The 23,639-nt window shown below is 38.1% G+C and overlaps 3 protein-coding genes across 3 annotated transcripts; 2 read left to right on the top strand and 1 right to left on the bottom strand.

Moving 5' to 3' along the window:
• The first annotated feature begins 4,515 nt into the window (after positions 1-4,515).
• Positions 4,516-6,141, top strand: pole4 (polymerase (DNA-directed), epsilon 4, accessory subunit). The gene is made up of 4 exons (XM_056734138.1): positions 4,516-4,892; positions 5,370-5,454; positions 5,550-5,591; positions 5,900-6,141. The coding sequence occupies exons 1-4, from the start codon at positions 4,647-4,649 to the stop codon at positions 5,911-5,913; spliced, it is 387 nt and encodes a 128-aa protein (XP_056590116.1). The 5' UTR covers positions 4,516-4,646; the 3' UTR covers positions 5,914-6,141.
• A 4,048-nt stretch (positions 6,142-10,189) lies between these two features.
• Positions 10,190-13,683, top strand: ccl44 (chemokine (C-C motif) ligand 44). The gene is made up of 5 exons (XM_056734139.1): positions 10,190-10,532; positions 10,825-10,954; positions 11,255-11,390; positions 11,496-11,528; positions 13,318-13,683. Exons 1-5 carry the CDS (start codon positions 10,472-10,474, stop codon positions 13,324-13,326), a joined length of 369 nt encoding a protein of 122 aa, XP_056590117.1. The 5' UTR covers positions 10,190-10,471; the 3' UTR covers positions 13,327-13,683.
• Positions 13,684-14,209: 526 nt separating this feature from the next.
• On the bottom strand, positions 14,210-23,134 carry slc1a6 (solute carrier family 1 member 6). Its single transcript, XM_056734771.1, has 10 exons — positions 23,124-23,134; positions 20,707-20,964; positions 20,038-20,175; positions 19,671-19,878; positions 19,279-19,321; positions 18,893-19,203; positions 17,671-17,904; positions 16,935-17,129; positions 16,573-16,707; positions 14,210-15,615 (listed from the first exon to the last, which is right to left on the bottom strand). The coding sequence occupies exons 2-10, from the start codon at positions 20,921-20,923 to the stop codon at positions 15,417-15,419; spliced, it is 1,680 nt and encodes a 559-aa protein (XP_056590749.1). The 5' UTR covers positions 20,924-20,964; positions 23,124-23,134; the 3' UTR covers positions 14,210-15,416.
• Between the last annotated feature and the right edge of the window lie 505 nt (positions 23,135-23,639).

Genomic DNA, 23,639 nt, shown 5'->3' on the forward strand with positions numbered 1-23,639 from the left:
GAAAAGATTTAACAGCTCAACTGAGATCAGTCTGAAGACGCAGCAGTTCCATGAAATACAGCAGTTCCATCGAATAATGGAATACATACAGTTGTGTTAAAAATTATTCAACCCCCACTGAAATTGATTGTTTTGGTCAGTTTGACATTGATTATGATCATTCAGTCATCCTGCTTACAATTAAATCAAGGAGGCACGTGTAGGTCAGACAAATATAACATAACATTTATAATGAAATAACCACAAATGTCTTTTCTGAGCTCACATCATTATCAGTTTTATTCAACCCCCAAGTGACATTCAATCTTAGTACTTAGTACAACATCCTTTTACAGTTATAACAGCTTTTAAACGTTAAGCATAGCTTGACACAAGTGTCTTGCAGCGATCTACGGGTATCTACGCCCATTCATCATGGGCAAAAGCCTCCAGTTCAGTCACATTCTTAGGCTTGCGCACTGCAACTGCTTTCTTTAAGTCCCACCAGAGGTTCTCAATCGGATTTAAGTCTGGTGACTGCGATGGCCACTTAAAAATGTTCCAGCCTTTAATCTGCAACCATGCTCTAGTGGACTTGGAGGTATGCTTGGGATCATTGTCCTGTTGAAAGGTCCAACGTCTTCAAAGCCTCAGGTTTGTGACGGACTGCTTCACATTGTCATCCAATATCTCCTGGTACCTTGCACACGCTGAAGCTTCCCAGTACCTGCAGAAGCAAAACAGCCCCAAAGCATGATTGACCCCCCGCCATGCTTCACATTAGGCAAGGTGTTCTTTTCTTCATAGGCCTTGTTCTTCCTCCTCCAAACATAGCGTTGATCCATGGGCCCAAACAGTTCTAATTTTGTTTCATCATTCCACAGAACACTATCCCAAAACTTCTGTGGTTTGTCCACATGACTTTTGGCATACTGCAGTCGACTCTTCTTATTCTTTGGGGACAGCAAGGGGGTGCGCCTGGGAGTTCTGGCATGGAGGCCTTCATTACGCAGGGTGCGCCGTATTGTCTGAGCAGAAACTTCAGTACCCACATCTGACAAATCTTTTCTCAGTTCCTCAGCAGTCACACAGGGACTTTTCTCCACTCTACGCTTCAGGTAGCGCACAGCAGTCGAAGTCAGCAGCTTCTTTCTGCCACGACCAGGTAGCGTTTCAACAGTGCCCTTTGCCTTGAATTTGCGAATGATGCTTCCTATGGTGTCTCTTGGTATGTTTAACATCTTTGCAATCTTCTTATAGCCATTGCCCTTCCTGTGAAGACTAATCACCTGTTCTCTTGTCTTCCTGGACCATTCTCTTGACCTCACCATGTCTGTAACCACACCAGTAAATGTCTAGAAGGAGCTGAGTATCACAGTCATTTTAAAGCTGCCTTATTGGTGCTTATTAGGCTTTATTGCTGCTCCCTGATATCCACAGGTGTTTTCAATACCTGATTGAAAACACTTCATTGAACCTCTGTTCTTCAGAGTGGTAGTCTTTAAGGGGTTGAATAATTATGTCAATCAAGAATTCACAAAAGAAACATTTACTACTGTATTACAAAACTAATTGATGTCATTTTAGTTGCATATGGTTCTTTAATAAGTCCTTGTAGGATTTCATTCTGAATACAATTACAAATGTACACTAAATTCCCTTAAACCATTTACAGCATTGGGGGTTGAATAATTTTGAACACAACTGTAGTCGATTTAAAAAACTGGATGAGTAACAATTTTTTACTACTGAACTCGGACAGAAGTGTTACAGACTGGACCGAAAACCGCCATACATAACAACCAAGAATACTGCTTAACTATTGACGGATGCTCCATAAAATCCTTGTTGTCAGCTAAGAATCTTGGCGTTTAATTCGATAGTACTCTGTCATTTGAGAGCCATGTTGCCAACACCTGTAAAATTGCATTTTTCCATTTTAAGAATATATCTAAACTACGTCATATGCTTTCACTGTCAGATGCAGAGAAATTAATTCATGTATTCATGACATTAAGACTAGATTACTGTAATGCACTTTTAGGTGGTTGCCCTGGTTCTGTCAACCTTGCACTGGTAACCTATAAAGCATCACATTAACTTTAAGATCTTGCGTATTATCTATAAAGCCCTACATGGTCTAGCGCCGCAGTATTTGAGTGAACTTCTATTGTATTACAGTCCTCCACGTGCATTACGCTCTCAGGCGTCCTGTCAGTTGGTTATACCTAGAATTTCAAAATCAAGTGCAGGTGGTAGATCCTTTTCTCTAAGTTTATTTATTTTTTATTTAGCCTTGTTGTGCAAACATTGTTGAGCTTGTGCAGAGGCAGCAGCTTTTGCCAGAGGGGAACTGGAATCCCCTGGTTGGGCCTGGGTTCTCCTTAGGTTTTTTTTTCTCGATTGGAGTATTGGGTTCCTCGCCACCATTTGGATACTGTTTTGCACTATTTGCCTGGCCGGGGGAGCTGCTTTAGAATTCAGAAGTTTTACATAATTAATATTGCATATAGGAATGAATAGTCTGTGTAATATTTGACCTGTGGTTCTCTCTGCTTTATCTCAAATGTGTGCTTTCACTGTGCGTGTGTGCGAGTGTGTGTGTCTATGTCGATGTGTGTAAGTATGTATGCATATTGTATAAAACATAGACTGCACTTAAAAATAGATCTAAAAACCTTTGTATTACCTTTGAATCTGTTTTAAGGATGCCGCATAGAAACCAACACACTCATCTTAGATTGTTACATGACAATAAAAACTTTATTAAACGGTTTTGGGTTAAAATTTTCTTTTTGCTTTGAATTTCTCCAAACGCACAAAATAACTTGCCATCTGTAGCCATTTAAAGCGGCCCTGCAGCGGTGTTTCATGCATTGTGACTTCTTTACAATGTTTGTCGTGGTGTCTTTTCATGTCTTCTCATATATTTATTTTGATTAAAGTGCTTTAAATGTTAATTTTTTTTAATAATACAGAAGTAAAATGCCATATGAACATAAACACAAACTTAAACATATGTCCGGGCCAGGTCCTCTCTCGTCAGCAGTCCCGTCGCTCTTCCTCTTATGCTCCCGATTTCCTCCGTGAGATATGCGGGACCGATGTGTACACAGCTGATTCCAACTATAACTCTCGCCACCGGCCCAGCCTCACGGGTCTCGTCCCGCCTTTTTCACCACATATACTTATATATAAAATCATGTCACGCCTTGAGAATTCGCTATTGTTTTTGATTCTGTACCCACAGGGGTTATAACACTGTTTAAAGGCTCTGAGAGGACTCTCTCTATTTTACAATCAGCTGTTAGAAAGTTGTGTTTATTTCCATACTCTAGTAATAGATCCAATTTTTAAAAGAAATTTTGTTAGCAAACATGTAATTTCTTATGTGAGCACGTTTTCAATATAATACATTTGAATAAAGTTTGGTTATTGCCACATACTGCACCTCATGTAGACAAAGTTAGAGACGTTTCCTTTGAAGTAATTCACAGATTCTACCCAGCAAAAAGTTATCTTAAGAAATTTAAACCTGATATTGACATGAAGTGTGATTTGTGTAAGGCACAATGTGAATCTTCTGTACATGTGTTCTGGGAGGTTTTTAGGAAGAGCTTTTGTAAATATAATGTAGATTTTGTGTATTCATTCGCATTTTTATTACACTGGGAATACTTTTGGTTTTTTTTCTCAATATAGAGGAAAAACCTAGAAAAGGAATTTAACTTGATACTTTTATTGCAATTACTAGCAATATGTCATATACATAAGTGTTAGTTTTTAAATCATAAGCCTTAATTCAAGGTTTTTATGAACGAATTGAATCAATACCCGATGCTTTCTGTATAGAAGAATACCAAAGCAAGGAAAACTTTATCTCGCTGTGTCTTGTTTAAAATGTCCCATTAGTTTTAGTCATGATTTTGTTAGTATTTTATTTTACGAATGTAGTATTTTCAAACGGTGTTGTTTTCTTATACTCAATTTCCTTTACTTAATTTACCTCTTTTTATTTTATGCAAGTATCTATTCCCTTACTTGTCTCCCCTGGCTGTTCTTGTTTCGTTATATCTATTGATGTGATGGATTTGCATTTGTACTTCATTTCACAGTATAATCTTTGATCAATCGTTTTTTTAACGCAACAGGGGCACACATCTCTTAAAACGTGGATCCATTCAAGGAGTAAACTTAGCAGGGAACACCATTTTAATAAAGTTTGAAAGATTGTCGGAGGCTTGGTGGTGGCGAGTTGATATCTTAGTCTGTTAACTTTTTACTTCTATCGATTTTATTTCTGCTTCAAAAGTAACAAATGTGGTGTTCATTTTTAACGCTTTTCTTGATAGACAAAACGTGTAAACATTATTGAATCCGTTGTTAATCACAGAGCTTCGTTTTTACAATCTTCCTAAAGTCAATAGGGATAATTCATAGTCCTTCGGTCGAGGGAACCAGCGTTGCGCTTACTTCCGGCTTAGCCTACAAAAACGCGTCATCTCCGTACCGGTACTGGATTTGACCCTCTAACATGACGTCACACTCCGTCCTCCTCCCCCCACCCGAGCTTGTGTTTACGGTGCGATTTGGCGGGAGAGAGAAACTGACACGCCGCTTTACTTTCGCTTGTAAAGCGCGTGCTATTCCGATAGCCGTGTGCGTCAATGGCGGCGACAGCACCCGCGGCTCCCGCGGAGTCTGATCTAGACCGGAGCGGAGCTGAGGATGAGCCCCGAGCGGCCGAACCTGACGAGGACGCAGGCAACGCGCACGGTGGGCCCGCCGCTGGCGCGCAGCAGCAGCACCGACTCGCCAAGTTACCGCTGTCACGCATCAAAGCCCTGATGAAAGCCGATCCGGACGTGAGTCTGGCGAGTCAGGAGTCCGTGTTCATCATAGCCAAAGCCACGGTGAGAGAAAACTCGCGCGTGACGGCGGATTCAGGTCCACACTGCGCTATTTGTTCTCTCTCTCCCTCCCTCCCTCTACACCCGTCATGTCTGTTATTTATTCAACTAAATGTCATTGTCATTGTGTATCGCGATGTGGTACTTTAGATATTAAAATAGACAACATAAATAAGATAAAGTAACTAAAAAGTTCTAAAATCAAGATAAAAGTAATAGCAAAGGTTTCTGCTTTACAAAATATAATGGATCTGCTAATAAAGTAATAATATCTCCATTTCCCAGCCTTCTTGATTTTAGATACTTTGTTTCATATTATTTTAATGTCTTGTTTACATAATGAATTGAGGTTATGAAAGTGTTGTCTTAGTCTATTCTCTGAAGCAGTCTGTTTGGAGAATCTCTCTTGTTTGTGCCACCTCTATGTACTGTGACATATCTTGGTTAACAGAACAACATTCATTCTTTTTCTCCCTTCAGGAGCTTTTTGTGGAAATGATCGCAAAGGATGCTCTCGTTTATGCACAACAGGGGAAGAGAAAAACACTTCAACGGAAAGACTTGGGTGAGCTTAAATCAGATCTGAAAATGAAAAAACAGTTTTATTGGAAACATCAGCCGTTTTAAAGCTGTAATTACTGGTGTCTTTTGTTTTGGCAGACAATGCTATTGAAGCAATAGATGAATTTGCATTTTTGGAAGGTAAGCGAATCGTGGTTTTATGTTATTTCCTGCTGGCAAAACTTAAAAACTCATCATTCAAGCATTGGAGGTAGATAATATGCGAAATATGATATTATTCGTATGGTTGACTACATCATTAATCATTTTCACTCAAAGTCAGTTGAAAGGAATTTTTTCCTCGTTCAATTTGGTTTCATCATTGTAATCCCTGGTAATAACACAGATGACTATTAAAATACCGTAATCCATCATTTTTAGAGTATCTTGAAACAATAACAGCTTGTTATGATAGTTTATTTATATTTTCTGTATTACTGTTGTCTTAGGTACCCTGGACTGACTGGACCAGTTCAGATAAAGTTCTGAAAGTCCACTGGTTTACAGTATGTTGGTTTAAACGCACAGAGACAAGTGTGGAAGAATGTGTGTATTTCTTTGTAATGTTGTTCTTCTTGGGTTTTTTGAAGTTGAGAGATTTTCCAAGTTGTAAAATGCCAATTGTACGTTTCAGTAAGCTATATAACTATGTTTTTTTTTTTTTTTTCAAATAAATGGAGGTCTTTAATAAGTCTGAATCAGATTGCTGCTTTTATTTTGACAGTGGGACCACTTCCATTAGTCTTGTCCGGTTGGCGAACCATATACTTATATAGAAAAGACTACCTTAGAATTGACCACTGCATTACAGATGTGAGTCTGGAAATAATCTGTTCACACAACATGTTACAGTCACTGATAAAACACTGAAAAAAGTAACTGAACTCAAGCTTGTATTTTTTCACATGTAACTATTGTGATGGACGTAAATACAAAAGGTTACACATTGAATGTTAATGGCTGAAGAGAGCAGGCAAAAATATTAACCAAAAAGTTGTGTGATGGTTATGAAATGCAGTTGTCGCTCCTGTAATTAATCAAACTCTATGTGATCGCAACCATAGTAATGGCTAAAATACTTTGATTTGGAAATTGCACTATTTTTCAGAGAATGTGTGTAGAATGTGTCTGTCTAAAAGCATGCTTGACCAACAAATTTAAAACAATACATATTTCATTCTGACAAACCCTACTGAAGCAAAATGTGTGTTTCGAAACTTGCAAGCTTTTAAATGCAGTATATTTTTTCTTATAGACTAATTCAAAACTTCTGCACACCTCAAAGAAGCTTCCAGAACACAAGATTAATGGGGCGAGGTTGAATCCAGATCCAACTTCTCCCACTTTATATACCTAAACGCCAACGTTTGCTCTTATCAGTGTATCAATGATCACAGTTATGTTAAAGAGTACATAACTAGGGATTTTTAAGGTCCTACTTTGTTTTTTTTGGAGTGTCCAACAACAAGTTTATGTACAGAGAAGGTGTAAAAACACTATTTCGTAATAATAGCTAATTATTCTTAACTTACTTCTTGACTGACTCTCAAATGGTTCGTTGCGTGATTCATCTGTCTCCTTTCCGCTGATGTGATAGGTCAAATGGTCTAGTCTACTGTGATTGGTCTACCTCAAATGAGGCTCACAAGCTACAGTGTTTGGGGGAAAAGAGTGCAGTTTTCGCTGTCAGTCCTAGCAAAACGTAGGTGCGGACTATATCTAGTGACGTATATCCGCAGCGGTTCGCGAATCAGACTATGGACAACTGTTTCAGAGTCGACTTCCATTTTTCCAAGCTTAAAACTGTGTTATTCATTCACCTTCAGATTTACAATTTGGCAGACTGCTTACTTTCAAACACGGCAACATCACATGAAATGTAATTTTCATGATCTGATGTTATGTACTCTATCCTAAACCTAAATAATAAAAATGCTTTTAGAAGTACCCCAACCCTTACCCTAAACTTAAATCTAATAAAATATGTTTTTAAAAATACGTTAATAAATCATGTTTGTCTTCATCAAGTTTGTTTTTCTGTCAAAAGAAAAACTTTAGTAACGACTTAATGCGGAAATGGTAACGCAACAACGAAAGTATGATGCAAAACTGCCTAAAAATCTGTCTACCATTCAAGACGCAGAAGGAGGAGACTGAATCCAGAGTTGACCAATCACAATTCCATGGGAGGAGACTGAATCTGGATCCAACCTTGCCACCTTGATCTCGCGTTCTCTGCAGTGAGGAGCTACTGCCATCAGACAAGATATAAACAACACTGGTGTAGAAGCACTTCCCATTTCAGGATGAATGGCCCGTGTTGTGTACATCTTGCAAAATGGTCTACAGAAGTCAAGCAATCTCATTGGGTCTTATGTTGCAAATACTTGCCACCGTGGTGTGAAGTATACATGAGATGTCATGAAAATAAATAAACTGTGCCGTTCATATTCTGAGGCTTAAACTAGATTCAATAAATGGACTTCTAACTAGGGTCTTCATTAGTTTACATCATGGCTCCCAAACATTTTTGGCCGGGCCCCCTTTTGTAGAGAAAAAAATTTCCGTGCCCCACCAGATCCCCACCACCTACAAACACCCACATAAAGACACTCTCATGAAACGTCCTTTACCTGCAAACTCATAAAATATTTATTGAATTATATTGGTTTGATTTCAATATAATATGATTTCATTCGTACATGCAGACGAAGTACAAGCACAAAGGATTTTTCAAAGCAAGGTCTTAACAGCAAGCAGTAGGAAGAGAACAAACTAAATATTAATATAAACATAATGCCTTCTCATGCCCCCCTTGTAAAGACCTTAAGCCCCCCCCCCCTTTTTTGGGAATCACAGGATGAGATGGTCATTTTCTCACTGTGTACTGCTAAATGTCCATGAATTTGTGGTTAGGCAGGATGCCACATCCTATCCAAAGACTGTGAATTAGCAGACTAGACGCAACAGCAGAAAATGTTTGCAAACAGAACCGAACAGAAAGTGTCTCTCCTGAGATTTAACTAAAGCGTGTCCTCAGGGAACAACAGTCTGCTCTGAATGGCCAGTCCTGGTGGTCTCGCAGCATGAGAGATGCAGTCAATCCTGTAGAAATAAATCATCCCAAAAAACTGGAAAATAATATTTGGTTGGTTTTATGTCTTGATCCAGAACATAACTTTAATTCTAGAATAATTGAAACAGGTCATTAGGTCTTTTTAATAACAGAGTATGACATGCAAGACATTCTTTGCATAGCTGCCCTTTCAAGCATGGGCTTTTGTTACATTCTTCAATGAACGGATAATAGAAAATGGCAGAAACGCCAATGGATTGGACAGTTTTTATTATTATTTGTATCACTAATATTGCACTAAAAAGGGTACCTAGTAAGGCTGTCAAACGATTAATTGCATCCAGAATAAATGTTTGTGTTTCATGTTGTATTTAAAAAAAAACAAATGCATGCATATATTAGAGAAAAATACAAATACAAAAAATATTTTATATGTTATTATTGGTAAATAAAAATACATTTGTAAAGAAGGTAAATATTTCCTAAATATGTATACATGTATTTATTTGTGAATAGATTTATAAATACATCATAATATGTACCTAGACAATATCAAGAGAAGGTTATCGTAAGCTGGTTTTCCATCCAAATCCGAAGCAAAACTTTTCAAAGTTAGCAATAAATATAAGGTGAAATAGGTGCATTTCCATCAAGTTGTTCAAGGATTGTTAACCTATAACCAATAGTAAATCAATCAAAACCCTGGAAACTTTGATTGCGAATTAAGGGATTTTATTTTGAAAATTTGCATTTCCATCATTTGTTTCTTCAATGTTTGCATAATTACGTGTGATGGAAACATAGTTAACGAGATTTTGTTGCAGTGATTTGGGTAAATAAATGTAAGATAAATGTTTCCTCAAATTATTATTTTCACTGATGAACTTATTGCCTTGATGGATGATGGTGATGGAACTCGTTTCACTTAAACGTCATAAGCATTGCTAAAGATATACACTATGTTAAGTAACAAGGATAGTTTCTCATTTCTAACCTTGGGTCACCTCTATTGTGTATATTGTTAACATCGTTATTTGATTTTTTTTCTCATGCTTCATCCATTCGAATAACTTGCCTTTGGAACGTGTGAAGGTTTTGTTCATTGGTCTGATTCACCAATGAAAGCCGATGTTTCTTTGAACATTGGCTGGTTCGCCACGCTGTGCGGTGATCTCTTAATTGCCAGACAGATATGCAGGATGGTTTGTGCACAGAGGGAGGGCATATTTTCACAGCTGAACTCTGGCATGCCTCCCCGCCCACCCCGGACACGCAGATGGCATATTTTCGATCGAATGATCTCAGGTATGCCAGAACCGTAAAGTCCTGACACACTTTCTCCACATGACTCAAGAACTTGACATGAGGACGGGCTCTGAGCGTTTGCACACAAGTATCCATATTGATTCCTGATGCTGCATTACTTTGAATGTATTCTCATACTCCACCCTTTGTAAAACAGACCTCTAGACTTCATTTCTTCCAACTCTAACATTTTTGCACTGAAGTAAATCAGACTAGGAAAGTTTGCCATTTTATTGCAAGGTGCAGCCTTTCGTTCAACATTCCTCCTCAAGACTATATTTCATTTCATCCCTTGCTGTTTGAAAGATTTTCAAATCCATGTATTATTAGAGCATTCCCGCCATAGTTTCCAAGCGAAATGAGGCGATGTTCTCCAAAAATTGCCTGGATTACGTCATGCGCAATCAGTTACGTAGCTTAATGTGTTAATTGGAGAGAGTTGAGCATTTCTCGACAGAGAGGGGAGAGGCTACGACTGTGAAAACAGCGAGCGAGGGGAGAGCGAGGCAGACTGTGGGTGTGTTGGTGCGTGAGAGGAAAAGAGCGAGAAAGCGTAGGGGAGGGAGAGAGGAGAGAAATAAAAACAGCACAAGAAGGACAGCAGGCAGAGCGGAGGATTAAATCCTTCTCAGGCTCCACCATGTTCCTGCACACCGTCTCCATCCTCTTGATCTCTGCCGTGCTCTTCGGCTGCCTGGAAGGTAAGGCGAAACTCTTTCTCTCCCTTCTGGTTGCGATGTCGGAGTGTGCGGTAGGAACCAGATCTCAGTGGGCGTGAAAGAGACATGATGCTTTGATAGTCAGCCTGGTGTTGAAGCTTCGGATGCCAGAGTTTTGTGGTTGTTTGAGGATGCTGGTGCAAGATGAGAGATGCGCGAAGTGACGGGTGACACATAAAGCAGTCCGGATCTGTTTACGACACACAGTTTTCTCCGTCTGCTCACATATTTTCATCACTTTGCCAAATTGAATTCTGCTTTTTCTGAACGCCAGGGAATGGTGTCCAAATGCAGAGGGACGTTCAGTGTTGTATGCAGTACTCTCACGGCAAGGTCCGGACCAAAGATGTGCTGAGGTTTGAGGTGCAGACTGAGGGGCCAGACTGCAGCATAAGAGCCATCATGCAAGTATTCCAGGCATCCCGAAACAATTGCAGACACCAAAATATGCCCTATTAAAGCTCGCAGGCATTGCCATCTAAGCAGGTCAGATTTTTATTACTGAGAGCGGTAGACTGATTGTCAGGCAAGCAGAGCAAAAGAATGCAATCGGGCCGGGACGGACAATGCCCAAACTGTTTCTTCGACGGGGCCAATTTGGCCCGGCTGGCTTGAAGCATAGCAGATTAAGAGATTTAACATTTGCTCAATGTAAAGAGAGAGTCTGAGAGCGCTGATGTTCTTGCCTCTTGGAATCACGGCAGATTGTACACCAAAAAGGCGGTGAAGTGTGCCGATCCAAGAGATAGGAAGGTGAAGAGGTTACTACGGAAACTGTTCCAGAGGCAGGGAGCCAAATCCCGCAGGATCATGTGGCTGAATCTCCCCGTGATGTCAGAGGTAAGGTTTCAACGGGTTAATGGATGGTCATCGGGGTTCAAACAAAACTTTTGCCATGCGGTTAAGTAAATAAATGTTTTTGAATCCCTTTTTTCTGATTGACAGGTCGCCATTGTTGATTCTCAAAAGATGAACAAGGTAATGAAGATCAATCTTAAAAATAAGCAAGATCTACTTTCGCAGTCTTAAAAAAAGGTGCTTCACATTGATACCATAAAAGAAATAGTTTTGGGTTGATGGTTTCATGAAGAACCTTTCTGTTCCTCAAAAGGAAAGAGACGGTTTTTTTTTACTATAAAAGGCAAGAAAGTAATAGTTTTTAAGAAACTTTGAGTGAATGGATCTTTAAAATACCAAAAACGGTTCTTCTATGGTAACTATGTGAAGCACCTTTTTTAAAGACTATAACAGAGCTCAAAACTAGTGAAGAAGTAAAACTAACATTCATATTTCACAACAGAAATACTGATGTTCAGCAGTAAAAAATCTGGCCTCAAACCAAAATTCTCAAAGTACTAAATTGAATCTTCTAAATTATTTTGTGGGTGTAGGCTAAAGTTTTCAACAGACTCAGTTGAAGTAGGCTATTGTACATATAAAGAACCGACTAGAGCCACAAGTGCTAATTTGCAATGGTGCCAACTAAAGAATTTAGTTGGGCTGTTTTTACCAAAGCTTTTCATTATACTGATAGGTCAGATGTCAATATTAGGTGGATTAAATACCCATTTGAAGTCTCCTTAATAATTTTTTTGGTGTTTTCCAGTCAGGTAAATGAATTGTCACATTCTTAAAGGTCCATGTGCCTCAATAATGAGCACATAAAAATTACTTTAAACAAAATAACTATTTTATGTTCAATAAAGAGGCGTACCTTCTCTATTTGTAATATTTTTGCTCCTGGTTTCCTGGTTTCAGAGTATGTTGCCACATCCATGGTGCATGAATTTCCATAATTTAAAATAGACAATTTTTTTTCTCATCATCAGGGGTTTAATAAAATTAAAACGGGTGTTTCAATATATTGGTAACAAACATATTCTTAAATTAAGTTTTGGCTAAAAATGTCGTCCATAATGCTATATTTGCCTGAACCTTTTTTTACAGTGTAAGTCTTTTAAGGCAGGCATATTATGAGCTGTGGGGATGTTAGGTGACAGGTCAGTGTTATCAGAACACAAAGAAATTTATTCATTTTCAAAGTGAACTACATTAGCCATAATGTTATACAGTATATTCTGACATGAGACTCACCAATCAAAGATTACAATGAAAGAGCTGAACAATGACCCATGAAGCATACGAGATATATTACATGAATGTCTGTCTCTCTACTTTTGAACAACTTATGTTTTAAAATATTTAAATATATACATATACACTCTAAATCTATATACTCTTATTTTCAGTTTGTTGAGTCAAAAACAGACAAACCCAGCTTCTAGGTTAAATTCACCCAGAAAAGTTTTTAATTGACCACAAAATGGGTTAAAACAACACAGCATGCTAATTTATCACCCAGTGGTTGGGTTTGTCCCTCTTTGAGCCAACGCTGGATTGAAAAAAACTCAATGAACCTCAAATATTGTGTATTTGATAATAGTTAATAATCATAAGAAAGTAAAAGTATTTTTATAATAAATAAATAAGTACTTAATAAAATGCAGAATACATACTTTTATACTTGGGAGTGGTTTATTCTGAATTGATTAAATTGTAACTATAACATTTCTTTGAATGAGTAGTTTTACAATAATTTTTATTGAATATCTTAAATAATAATCTCAATTATTCAGACTATTTTTGTGTTTCAGATTTCACATTTTATATTGAGATGCATCATTTAGTTATAGTTTCACACACCTGTTTTGTCTATTTTTTACATCAACATGGTCGAAAATGTTTATCATTTCATTTTGTTTTTTAGACCAAGTGAAGAGTGAGGATGAAAAGGTGGTCCATGGAACTCCATCCTTCTCTTGTGTATCACTGTTTTCTTATACGTATCAGAAAATCTACGTAGACTCATAACGTTCACTACCAATGTTAGTCAGATATATTGCGATATAGACGTCCTCTCAAATGACTGTTAATCTATATGCCAAAGTATTCTAATCTGAGACTGGTTACTATAGGGTTGTTCATCTCTGCAGCTATAGTCTCTATTTATACTCTCTTCTGTAGAGTCCAGTAAACTGATGTGACTGTTCTCCACCAATTTATAGTGCAATTACAGACTCTTGTGTATGTTAAAACACAACTGATTTTTATATATAAAATACATTTAAAACACTGAAAACTGTCATGTTTTTATTGGAAGAGACTGGGTCTATTGTGTATATCCTTTTTTATTTAAAAAATATTTTCAAAAAAAGATATTTGTACATTTTTATGTATTTAAAGCTTTTGTTAACTGTTGTGATTTTATTATAGGCTTTAGTTTATGTCCTACCACTACACACCACTAGAGGAGGATGCTTCTGTGTGTTATAAAGCAACACTCACTGAAACTGTGTTTTTGGGTTTGTTTTCACAAGAGAAACGCTGGAAAATAAATAGTGTCATTCCTGAGACATTTATTTTTCTTAACACCATCCAGGCTGTAAAATATCCATGTACGCAAAAAATATGCTTACACCACCTAAGAAAGGCTTAGAACAACAATTGTCTCAAATAGCGTCTATATATGAATATAAATAGTTAATAAAATAAACAATAAAAAAAATCAATACCATCACATTTTCACAGAACAGTTTGCATTTAAAAGTATAGTATCCCTCATGAGCATTTATAGTTTACGAAACACGTCACTCAGACACTGACAGGAGGGGTGTATATTTTCACATTTGGCCCATAGATCAGTTTTAATCACATTCACAATTATCTAAACTCATCATAGACACATCACAGCATAAACGGTAAATTAGAAATAGGACACAAAGCATAAATGAACCAAAAAGCTCAAATGATTTAATTAAAGGTCCATCCTAAAGTCCATCCAAAAAATTAAATTCTATCATGAATTACTCGCTCTCTAGTTGTTTCAAACATGTATACATTTCTTTGTTCTGTTAAACACAAAAAATTGATGAATGCTTGTAACCAAACAGTTCTTGGCCACCATAGACTACCATAGTGGGAAAAACGACAGTGGTAGTCAATGGTGCCCCAAAACTGTTTTCTTTCTTTCTTCTTTTGTGTTCAACAGAACATAATTTATATATAAAGCAATTGCACCTACTATAGTCAATGGGCAATGGGGTCCAAGAACTTTAAAAGCTATTCTTCCAAATATCTTTCTCTGTGTTTATCAGAACAGGGTAATGTACACAGATTCAGAACTCAAAGGTGGGTAAATGGTGACAGAATTTTCATTTCAGGGTGAACTATTCCTTTTAAACAATGCACTACTAGCTGATAATACTTTCTCTAATAGCAACATTCAAAAATAATGGCAGACTATCATAAACATAATATTTATTGTTATAAATTATAATATAATACTACTTCTATTAATAGTTTCACTAAAAGCAAATTTAGGGAAGGGACTATACTTTTACATTCACAACACCATAGAGTAAAACTCTAGCATTGTATAGTAAAATTGAACATCATATGAACATTGAAAAGTTGCCTTAGTCTCTATATGTGAGTCTGGCATTATGTGTATGAGGTAATACAGTTCAAACTTCTACAAGTTATTGTAAATATGCTGGTTTAATAACAACATATATCTTCATTTGAAAATACTGTTTATACTTTATACAAAGATGTATAAGGTTTAAAACAGTCTTGAAGCATTAAGTATAAAACTAGCATAGTGATGTCATTGGGTGCTACTCTGCCTTGGATGTAATTTGCTTCAAAATTACTACAAAATACAGACAAATAAAACCACAAATCTTTCATTTGAATTGGTGTTTCATTTAGTCACATTCTGAACATACTGATATGTGTGTGTTGCTTACAGTATTTGATTGAGCACACTGTAGTTTTTTGTTCTATATATAATAGTGCTGAGGTTGGTTACATGTTGGTTTCACTGTTGCAGTGCATCAGAGAGTCGTTCTCCTGACAGATCAGCTGGTACGGCTTTTCGGTGTCCTCGATCACAGATTTGCTGATTTCAACATCTTGGTTCTGAAGTTCCAGTCGTGACAAGTGCTCAACAATCCCAGCACCGAAGGAATCCCCCAACACATTGGTGGTGGTCCTGAGTCTGTCACTGCATGATCACAAAAACAAAAATATAGCACTTTAGATCAAGAGAAACATCAAGTGTTCATAGTTATTCCTTAAAGGCCTAACTGTACAAAAATGTAGAAATAGATGCTCGACCACAAAAAAACACATTTCAGTTATTTGGTCTTTAGGTATTGCTTGGGAACATCTTCAGCTTAAAGTCCCAGTGAAATAAAAAATGACAATGCCTATTTTTTCATGAAATATTGTAGCGTTTTTTTGTAAATAGTTTATCAATCTGAGTCATTCTCTTTTTAAAAATCGTGTGCACTCATAATCTTCAGTAAAAATCTAAAAATACACGTCCGTCCTGTAATGACTATCCATCTTAAATGACGTATGTTAGATGGCTTAGGCGGACCATCTGCTAACTCCTCCCCTTCAACGGTCAGTCTGCTGCCAGTTCCATTTCAAAATGCAACGGCTGTTTTTATACATCCAATCAAATCGCTGAGTAAGTAGAAAGCCACACCCACTATTTTGCCCACTTGAAAATGTGTGAAAACGATTGCATCTTCCAATTTGCTGGGGTTTTGTCCATTTTATCATCAAGCAAGAGAGTCATAATGCTAGAACCAACAATCCGCACATTTGGAGTGTCTCGAAAACCTTTAACACAAAACAAGTAGGCTAATGCATCAGATTTGAATAGTTTATAATGAAGTTAATTTTTGACCAATAGTAATTCTGATGCTTGTCTTAGCAAAAGCAAAAATGAACTTTTAGCAATAAAGAACTTTTATCGTGCTGTCTTGAGTTACCAAAGAGAATGTTTTCTATTCAGTGTTTGTTTTCACAGAAGCACAATAATAAAAGCGTAATGTGTCAACAGTGCCGACAGGACTTCAGATAAGCGGCCTGCATTATGTATCAATAACCTTTAGAAGAGTGCTCTCTACTGGAGCCGCACGCTTCAACGTGACATTTGAGAGGGACTCACAGGAACCAGTCCACTGCGATGATGAGTGTAATGTCCTCTGTGGGCAGTCCCACCGATGTCAATACTATCACCATGGTAACCAGTCCAGCCTGAGGGATGCCTGCTGCTCCGATGCTGGCTGCAGTCGCCGTGATACTGGAGGGAAAATTAGGGCTTTTTATACACCACATGATAAAAATGTGTCTAAGGGGAAATGAGAAGAAAACTGGCAGAATAATGTTATCCACTACGGAATATAGTACTGTAGTGTGCACATTGTACTGTTGTCTAAAGGAACGTGTTCCTGCCAATTGTAACATTTTGAAAAGCTGTTCCTAATTTGATGTTAAGACATAATTGCAGATGTGTTTGTCATGAATAACCTGATAGTGAGGATTTGTCCAAAATTCAGGTCCATATCATTGACTTGGGCAATAAATATGGCCGCTACTGCCTCGTACAAAGCTGTGCCGTCCATGTTGATCGTGGCTCCAACTGGCAGCATGAATCGCGTCACTCGTTTGTCCACATGATTGTTTTCCTCAAGACAACGGAAAGTGATGGGCAGGGTGGCAGAGCTAAGAAACAGAAGAATGTAATGACATCATTATCCTTACATCATGACATCAGGTGCAGAAACTTGTTAAAGGGATAGTTCAGCCAAAAATGAAAATTCTGTCATCATTTATTCACTCTCTTCAGTCATTACAAACCTCTTTGACTTGAATGTAGGTAACTGGCACCCATTGACGTCTATACAATACAAATAAACGGGCACAGCTGTTGTTTGGTTACCAACATTCCTCAAAATATCTTCTTTTGTGTTTGGCAGAATTAAAACAAGTTTGACATGAGGGTGTGTAAGTGATGACAGAATTTTCATTTTTGGCAGAACTATCCCTTAAAGAAAATGCAAAGTTACCAAGATGCTACAGTATAACCACTTTGCCTTGAATCTGGCACTCTGTACTATACTTTGCACTATACCCGCACATATTACATTGCGTAAATAACAAACAAACAACTACAGTAAATAGGCAATAGAGAATACAGTTCATTGGCTGTGAAGTAGCTTAAGTTCTACAGATTTGCTCGGGTGTCTCAGGATACTCTACTGACCTGGAGGATGTGCCCAGCGCAGTAATGAGAGCCTGCAGCAGACCACCGATAAACGTGAAAGGGTTCTTCCTGGTCACCACAAAGAAGAGCAGAGGCAGAACGAAGAGGCCGTGGATCAGCAGCCCGACGATGACAGACACTGTGTACATCCCCAACTGTCCTCCCACCTGCACGAGGTCCTTCATCTCTACAATCTTGCCCGCGATCAGGAAGAGGATGCCCACCGGAGCGTACCTGCCCGAGTGACCCAAACACCACACAATATTATGTAAAGAAACTCAACATACAGTACATGTCAACAATTTTCTTTAGAATATTTTTTTTTATTGAAGGATTATTCAGTTCACTGGCGTATGTGTCACCCATGACCAAATTCACCAATTCGGCTGGTCATGTGGTCCTCTTAATGTTTTTCCCCACCACTAATAGCTGTCATTATATGTTATCACTTAAAGGGACAGTTCACTCAGAAATAACAATCCAATCATTTATTCACCCTCATGTCGTTCAAAATCTGCATGAAGTTTCAGTTTTGTGTTCACACAATGATAGTCAATGAGGGTTGTTTGGCTATCAACATTTTTCAGAATATCTTCTTTTGTGTTCTGAATAAAAAAGAAAATCATACAGGTTTGATATGGTTGTCCCTCTCTTGTCTGGTGTCAACCGCGGAGAGGGACCGGGTTGGACCTGCACGGTTTCGGCGGGTGGGGCTTCCTGGGTCGCGCCTGGTGTACTCTCCCTGTTCTTTGTGGAGGTTTGCTCGGGGTCACTGAGTACAGCTATGACTCTTCAGATGAGATCTGGCCCTCGCGGCTGAGCCTGGTTTCTCCTGAGGTTTTTTTGCTCTCCATTTATTCATCATTGGAGTTTGGGTTCCTCGCCACAGCAGGGCAGTGTTGGCTTGCTCACCGGGAGACTGCATTTATTAATTTATTAGATATTAATAATTAGAGTGATCTTGCTTGGTCTATAAACACCATGCACTGAGCTTTGTTTTACTTTTCTGAGTTTTTCTGTTTGTCTTATTTGCTCCTGTAAAGCTGCTTTGGAACAATGCACATTGTGAAAAGCACTATATAAATAAATTGAATTGAATTGAAATGACATGGCGATGAGTAAATGAGGACAGAACATTCATTTTGGGTGAACTGTCCCTTTAAGATGACACACAAATAATCTAAGCAGCCAAGTTAACAGAACTAGCCCATCGGACACTAACCAGATAATAATCGCCACCAAACGCATTATAGCTTCATTCAGGCAGTCGAAGAAGTCGCGCAGAGCCTGACCCTGCTGTTTCATGTTCCCGATCACTAATCCAAAGCACATGGAGAAGACCACCAGCCCCAGGGCGTTCACCCCATTAGAGGAACCTGAAACAGGCACCACCTCTTCCACCGTCTCCTGGAGCGTCTGCAGGACTGTGCTGAAGTTCGACGTCTGGAGATCTGTAGAGTTCATCATTTCTGTAGCATTGACCGTGATGGTGATGTTTTTGGTCAACACGGTTTTCTTGTATATTGTTTTGTACTGGAAAACAAGATGGGAGATTAGTAACGTCTGTTAATGTCACATTAGTTGAAGAGTAAAAGAGGATTTGCAAACCTGTTTGAAGCAGGCCTCAACTAGATTTGGTGGAAACATGTTTCTGCAAGAAGAGCGAGAAGAATCAAACTCCATAATGCTGTGAGATTGCGCCGAGAAAATTTACAAGGATAGTTAACATCGATTTTTTTGTCATTTCAATCCTGTACGACTTTCTTTCTTCTGCAGAACACAAAAGATGATAGTTTGAAGAATGTTGGTAACCAAACAACACTGACCCCCATTGACTTCCATTGTATGAACACAAGACCACAGCGCACATTTCTCAAACTATCTTCTTCTTTGTTCCACTGAACAAAGACTCATATACAGGTTCTGAACAACATGAGGGTGAAAAAACGATGACAGAACGTTTATTTTGGGGTGAACGTTCCCTTTAACTCTCTCCCCACCTTATCAGGTCCAGGAAGGCGTCAGCGGCCTGCACCGGCTCAATGCTGCCACTAGAGGCCATCGGGCTGTCTCTGCTCCCTTTACCCGGCCTGATTATAATCACCATGACAATACCGATGAAAACAGCTATAAATGTGGTCACCATATAGTAAACAATGGCCCGAATTCCCATTTTCCCAGAGGCCTTGCTGTCTAAGGAAGAGATTCCTGCAGAAAGCAAAAATGGTTTTAAAACTTTAAAACTTATAGTTCATCCCCTACTCCAGACTTTTGACCATCATGCCGAAGAATGCATTTAAAAGTAAAATTTAACATCTATGACAAATGCATGTAAATACATTTGCTTCTTGTTGTGTGCCGGTGTACCTGTGACGAGACTGGAGACGATAAGAGGTAGAACAAGCATCTGAAGCATCCTCATCAGCAGTTCTCCGGGGAAAGAGAAATACTTCACTTCTCTGGCAGTCAGGTTATGAGGTTTCAGAGCGAAGCCCAGCAGCACACCTGAGCAATACACCCCACAGGGCACAGACATTTTACATTGTTAACCAGTTGCAACACATATAAATGAAACGAAACACAATTCAAGTTATTGTGGATAACACAGCTCAACAGATTGTTCCTGACAGAGTTCATAGCGAATTGTGACCGAAAAATGTGTGAATGCAGACAAAGAAAATGTGAACACAGTTTTTAGATCTCTTTTAAATCTATAGAGGAGTTTTACGCATGATTACAATTTGAGAGGCAGAAGACTTAAAAAAGCGGGGTAATAAGTATGGAACATTTCCTATATGGCACTATAAGGGGGAACGCTATATATAGGATAAAGCCAATGATCAAGGCATGCAACACTCTACATAACATAACAATGATAATAGTTGCAGATCCTTTGATATAAAACATATGTAGTGTAAAACTAGACTTTATTATTTTCAATTTTTTTCACCATTATCATAAATCATTCAACAGTCCTCTGGTTGTCGCTGTTCTTTGTGTTTTCCTGTAGTTGTTCTCACAGATTTCCTGCTTTACCTAAAGCGACGGCGGCCACAGTAAAGATGACGAAGGCGTTCCGCCGCAGGAAGGTCTTGACGCTCTCTCGCGTGACGCCGCTCATCTTTCTCCTGCCTCCAGACATCTGCTTCTGTATAGCCCTGCACAGACGCTGCAGCCCTTCGTCGGCCCGCTGAGGCTTCTCAGAATCTTCACTCAGAAACAGACTTGTGCTGTTTGGAGGCTTCTCATTCATAATCAGCTCTAACACATGATCCAAAAGGGTTTCATGAGAAACTGATATAGAAAACAGAGAAGAGGAGACATATTAGAGAGGATTATCGAACGGGGCCTTAATAGGAGAATGTGCACCTAAAGTTCAACATGTTTCATATAGGACTAATTCAACCAAGATTTAACATACATTTGATTGGCATGCTGTTCCGGAACTGACTTTTTAAAGCTTTAAAGATATTATATATTAATACATTGTATATAATCTGTCGTTGCTCCAAGTTTCAGATTCAGTTACAAGATCTTGAATAGCTTTACCAACCCACTCTCTGTTGTAAACTGACAGAATGAGATGTGTGGGTGGTATTAAAGAAATTATATTATTACAACTATTTATTCTCTTACTATTTATACTTAATTACTATGCAGTTATATTAAATTATACTATCGTTTTACTATATAATATGCGCAGTATGTAAATTCTTTACCTTTAACATTCTGATTTAACTTATTTGATTGGACAACAAAGAACATTTGTATACAAAATTGGATTATGTTTTTATTTTATGAGACAAAAACTTGTGAATATGTGACAAAAAATGCAACAAAAATATATACTTCACCTACTCCTGTTAAAAAACGGTGAAGATATGTAGAAGTACCGTATGTTTGTATTCTGTTCAAAACATATTTCAGTTTTATTTCGTAAAATATTTGTTTTGTACTATTTAAAATAAATACTCCATGCACAAAGAGAACACAAGGGGGCATGGCTGACCAACAAATACACTTTTAGCAAAAAAAGCACAGGACATCTATTTAATAGAATATTCTTATTTATAAGTCTTTGAAAGCAGTCAGTTAAGTGGGTTACCTTAATGGTCAGCAAGTGCATTAAAATGAACCAACTGCTTAGCAATTACGCACCAAACTCAACCCCAGCTCGCTGTAATGACAAGTAATGACTCTAAAGCTTAAATGAAGAAAATAAAAATTCACAATAAATGTCATACTGATGCTACAAAAAGCTAGCACATGACTTCCAGATAAACTGCACACACTCCACTGAGATGGTCATTAAATATTCTGTTTTAGACACACAAGGATAGAATTATGCTCGTTGGTAAATTTTTCACAGCCAGGAACTCATCGATTAGTATTAGTATAGTAAAGCCAACCCTACAATTAGACGTTTTTTAAAATGCACAAGCAAATAGGTTAGGAGCAGAACATCATATAGATTTAGACTGCATTGGCTCTTGGGCAGGAAGCCCCCAGAAACCAAACCAACCACCTAAACACCCTATCAACCAAACATTGATATTTGGAACAACTTAGCAACCACATAGCAACACTCTACAACTTACAACGTCATATCATTTTTGAGTTTATCATCAAAAACTCTCAATCTATTTAGTTTCTTATTTTCACATGTCATTAAGAAATAAATGACAACATAGTCCAATGCTAATTCTGGTAAACATAAGTAAAAGGTTTTTCCACGTCACTCTGCAAGTGGCATGATGATTTTCTATTCATTTGCATTAAACTATCATTTGATTCTCAGTAACTCACCACTCATGTTTATTCAGAGTTGAGGTGGTATAGATTTCTTGGTGAAAAGAAATATAGTCTTCTTGGCGGCACTGTTGGCTTTACTGATGCCAGGTAGAGCTCAACACATGTGCCAAACATGAACAGTTTGTCATCTCGCCTGACCTTCAGACCTTCTCTTACCGCCCATGTGACCACATACTGGGCAGAACTATAAGGGGTCAATGTCTTTCTTTTAGACCGATCTAGAGACAGTTTTCTCGACATGGATCCACACATGGCGAACCCACCACTGATCTCAGATCAGCTTAAATAATAAAACATCTATAAACACCCTAGGTGAGAAGCACCATAATCTTACCCCCTTTCCACAACAGTCAGCTAAAATTGTGACCCAACGAGATACCTGATCACATCTGGACAACATCTCATGCTTAAGGGGAAAAAGTGCATTGGTGTTATATCTGTGAACTGAGCAAGTTTGTATTTAACCATCTCTTCATTTTCATTAAGAACCTGATTTGACGGTTGTTCATCTTGTCCCGATAGGCAACTTAGAATAACTCATTCTGCCAGAAACATCTAAGTTCATAACGCAGTTAAATAGTATGAATTTATAAACATTGAAGTGATACCATTTAGTCAAGTTTCAATGAAATAACACTTACCCTCACCGTGCGTAATGATAACAGTGCGCGCTGCAATGGAGAGATATAAAGCGCGCAAAGGACCAGAGACTCCGCGTTTATTCTGCGCTCACTATCAGCCTGCAAAACCATAAATATATTAAAACCACTGAGAAAATCCGCCCAAGTGGTTTTTGCGTGGGAAGAAGTGGTTAACGATTCTTCCTGTGCGCAGAAAAAACGATCTGCTTTCACTAAAGTGCAAAGAATCAACACGTTAATAAAGTCTCATCGGGGGAGGCGCGTTTATTACTGAGTGTGTTCCTCCACTACACCCGCTGAGAGTTAATAATAATGCATTCATTTTAAATGTATGAATAGAAGTTAAACTTAATGGTTGTATCGAGAGTAATTTTAAGTGTAGTTTAGTCATTTATTTATAAAGCGCTCTTCAAAAAACGTATCGCTGTACCACACAATAAAATAAAGAAAACCACACAACATAGAAATATCACATTAAAATAAACAGACACACAATCTCAATCCTCTACATTCAAA

Source organism: Triplophysa dalaica, chromosome 21 (genome assembly GCF_015846415.1).
Source record: "Triplophysa dalaica isolate WHDGS20190420 chromosome 21, ASM1584641v1, whole genome shotgun sequence".
Classification (NCBI taxonomy): Eukaryota; Metazoa; Chordata; class Actinopteri; order Cypriniformes; family Nemacheilidae; genus Triplophysa; species Triplophysa dalaica.

Excerpts from the sequence above, each read along its gene's own strand:
- pole4 (XM_056734138.1), top strand. The coding sequence starts at position 4,647 with ATGGCGGCGACAGCACCCGCGGCTCCCGCGGAGTCTGATCTAGACCGG. Across the intron at positions 4,893-5,369 it reads TCATCATAGCCAAAGCCACG|GAGCTTTTTGTGGAAATGAT; the intron begins GTGAGAGAAAAC and ends TTCTCCCTTCAG. Across the intron at positions 5,455-5,549 it reads ACTTCAACGGAAAGACTTGG|ACAATGCTATTGAAGCAATA; the intron begins GTGAGCTTAAAT and ends TTGTTTTGGCAG.
- ccl44 (XM_056734139.1), top strand. The coding sequence starts at position 10,472 with ATGTTCCTGCACACCGTCTCCATCCTCTTGATCTCTGCCGTGCTCTTC. Across the intron at positions 10,533-10,824 it reads GCTCTTCGGCTGCCTGGAAG|GGAATGGTGTCCAAATGCAG; the intron begins GTAAGGCGAAAC and ends TCTGAACGCCAG. Across the intron at positions 11,391-11,495 it reads ATCTCCCCGTGATGTCAGAG|GTCGCCATTGTTGATTCTCA; the intron begins GTAAGGTTTCAA and ends TCTGATTGACAG.
- slc1a6 (XM_056734771.1), bottom strand. The coding sequence starts at position 20,923 with ATGAATGAGAAGCCTCCAAACAGCACAAGTCTGTTTCTGAGTGAAGAT. Across the intron at positions 19,322-19,670 it reads GCCTTCCTGGACCTGATAAG|AAACATGTTTCCACCAAATC; the intron begins GTGGGGAGAGAG and ends CTCTTCTTGCAG. Across the intron at positions 17,905-18,892 it reads TTGGTGGCGATTATTATCTG|GTACGCTCCGGTGGGCATCC; the intron begins GTTAGTGTCCGA and ends TCACTCGGGCAG.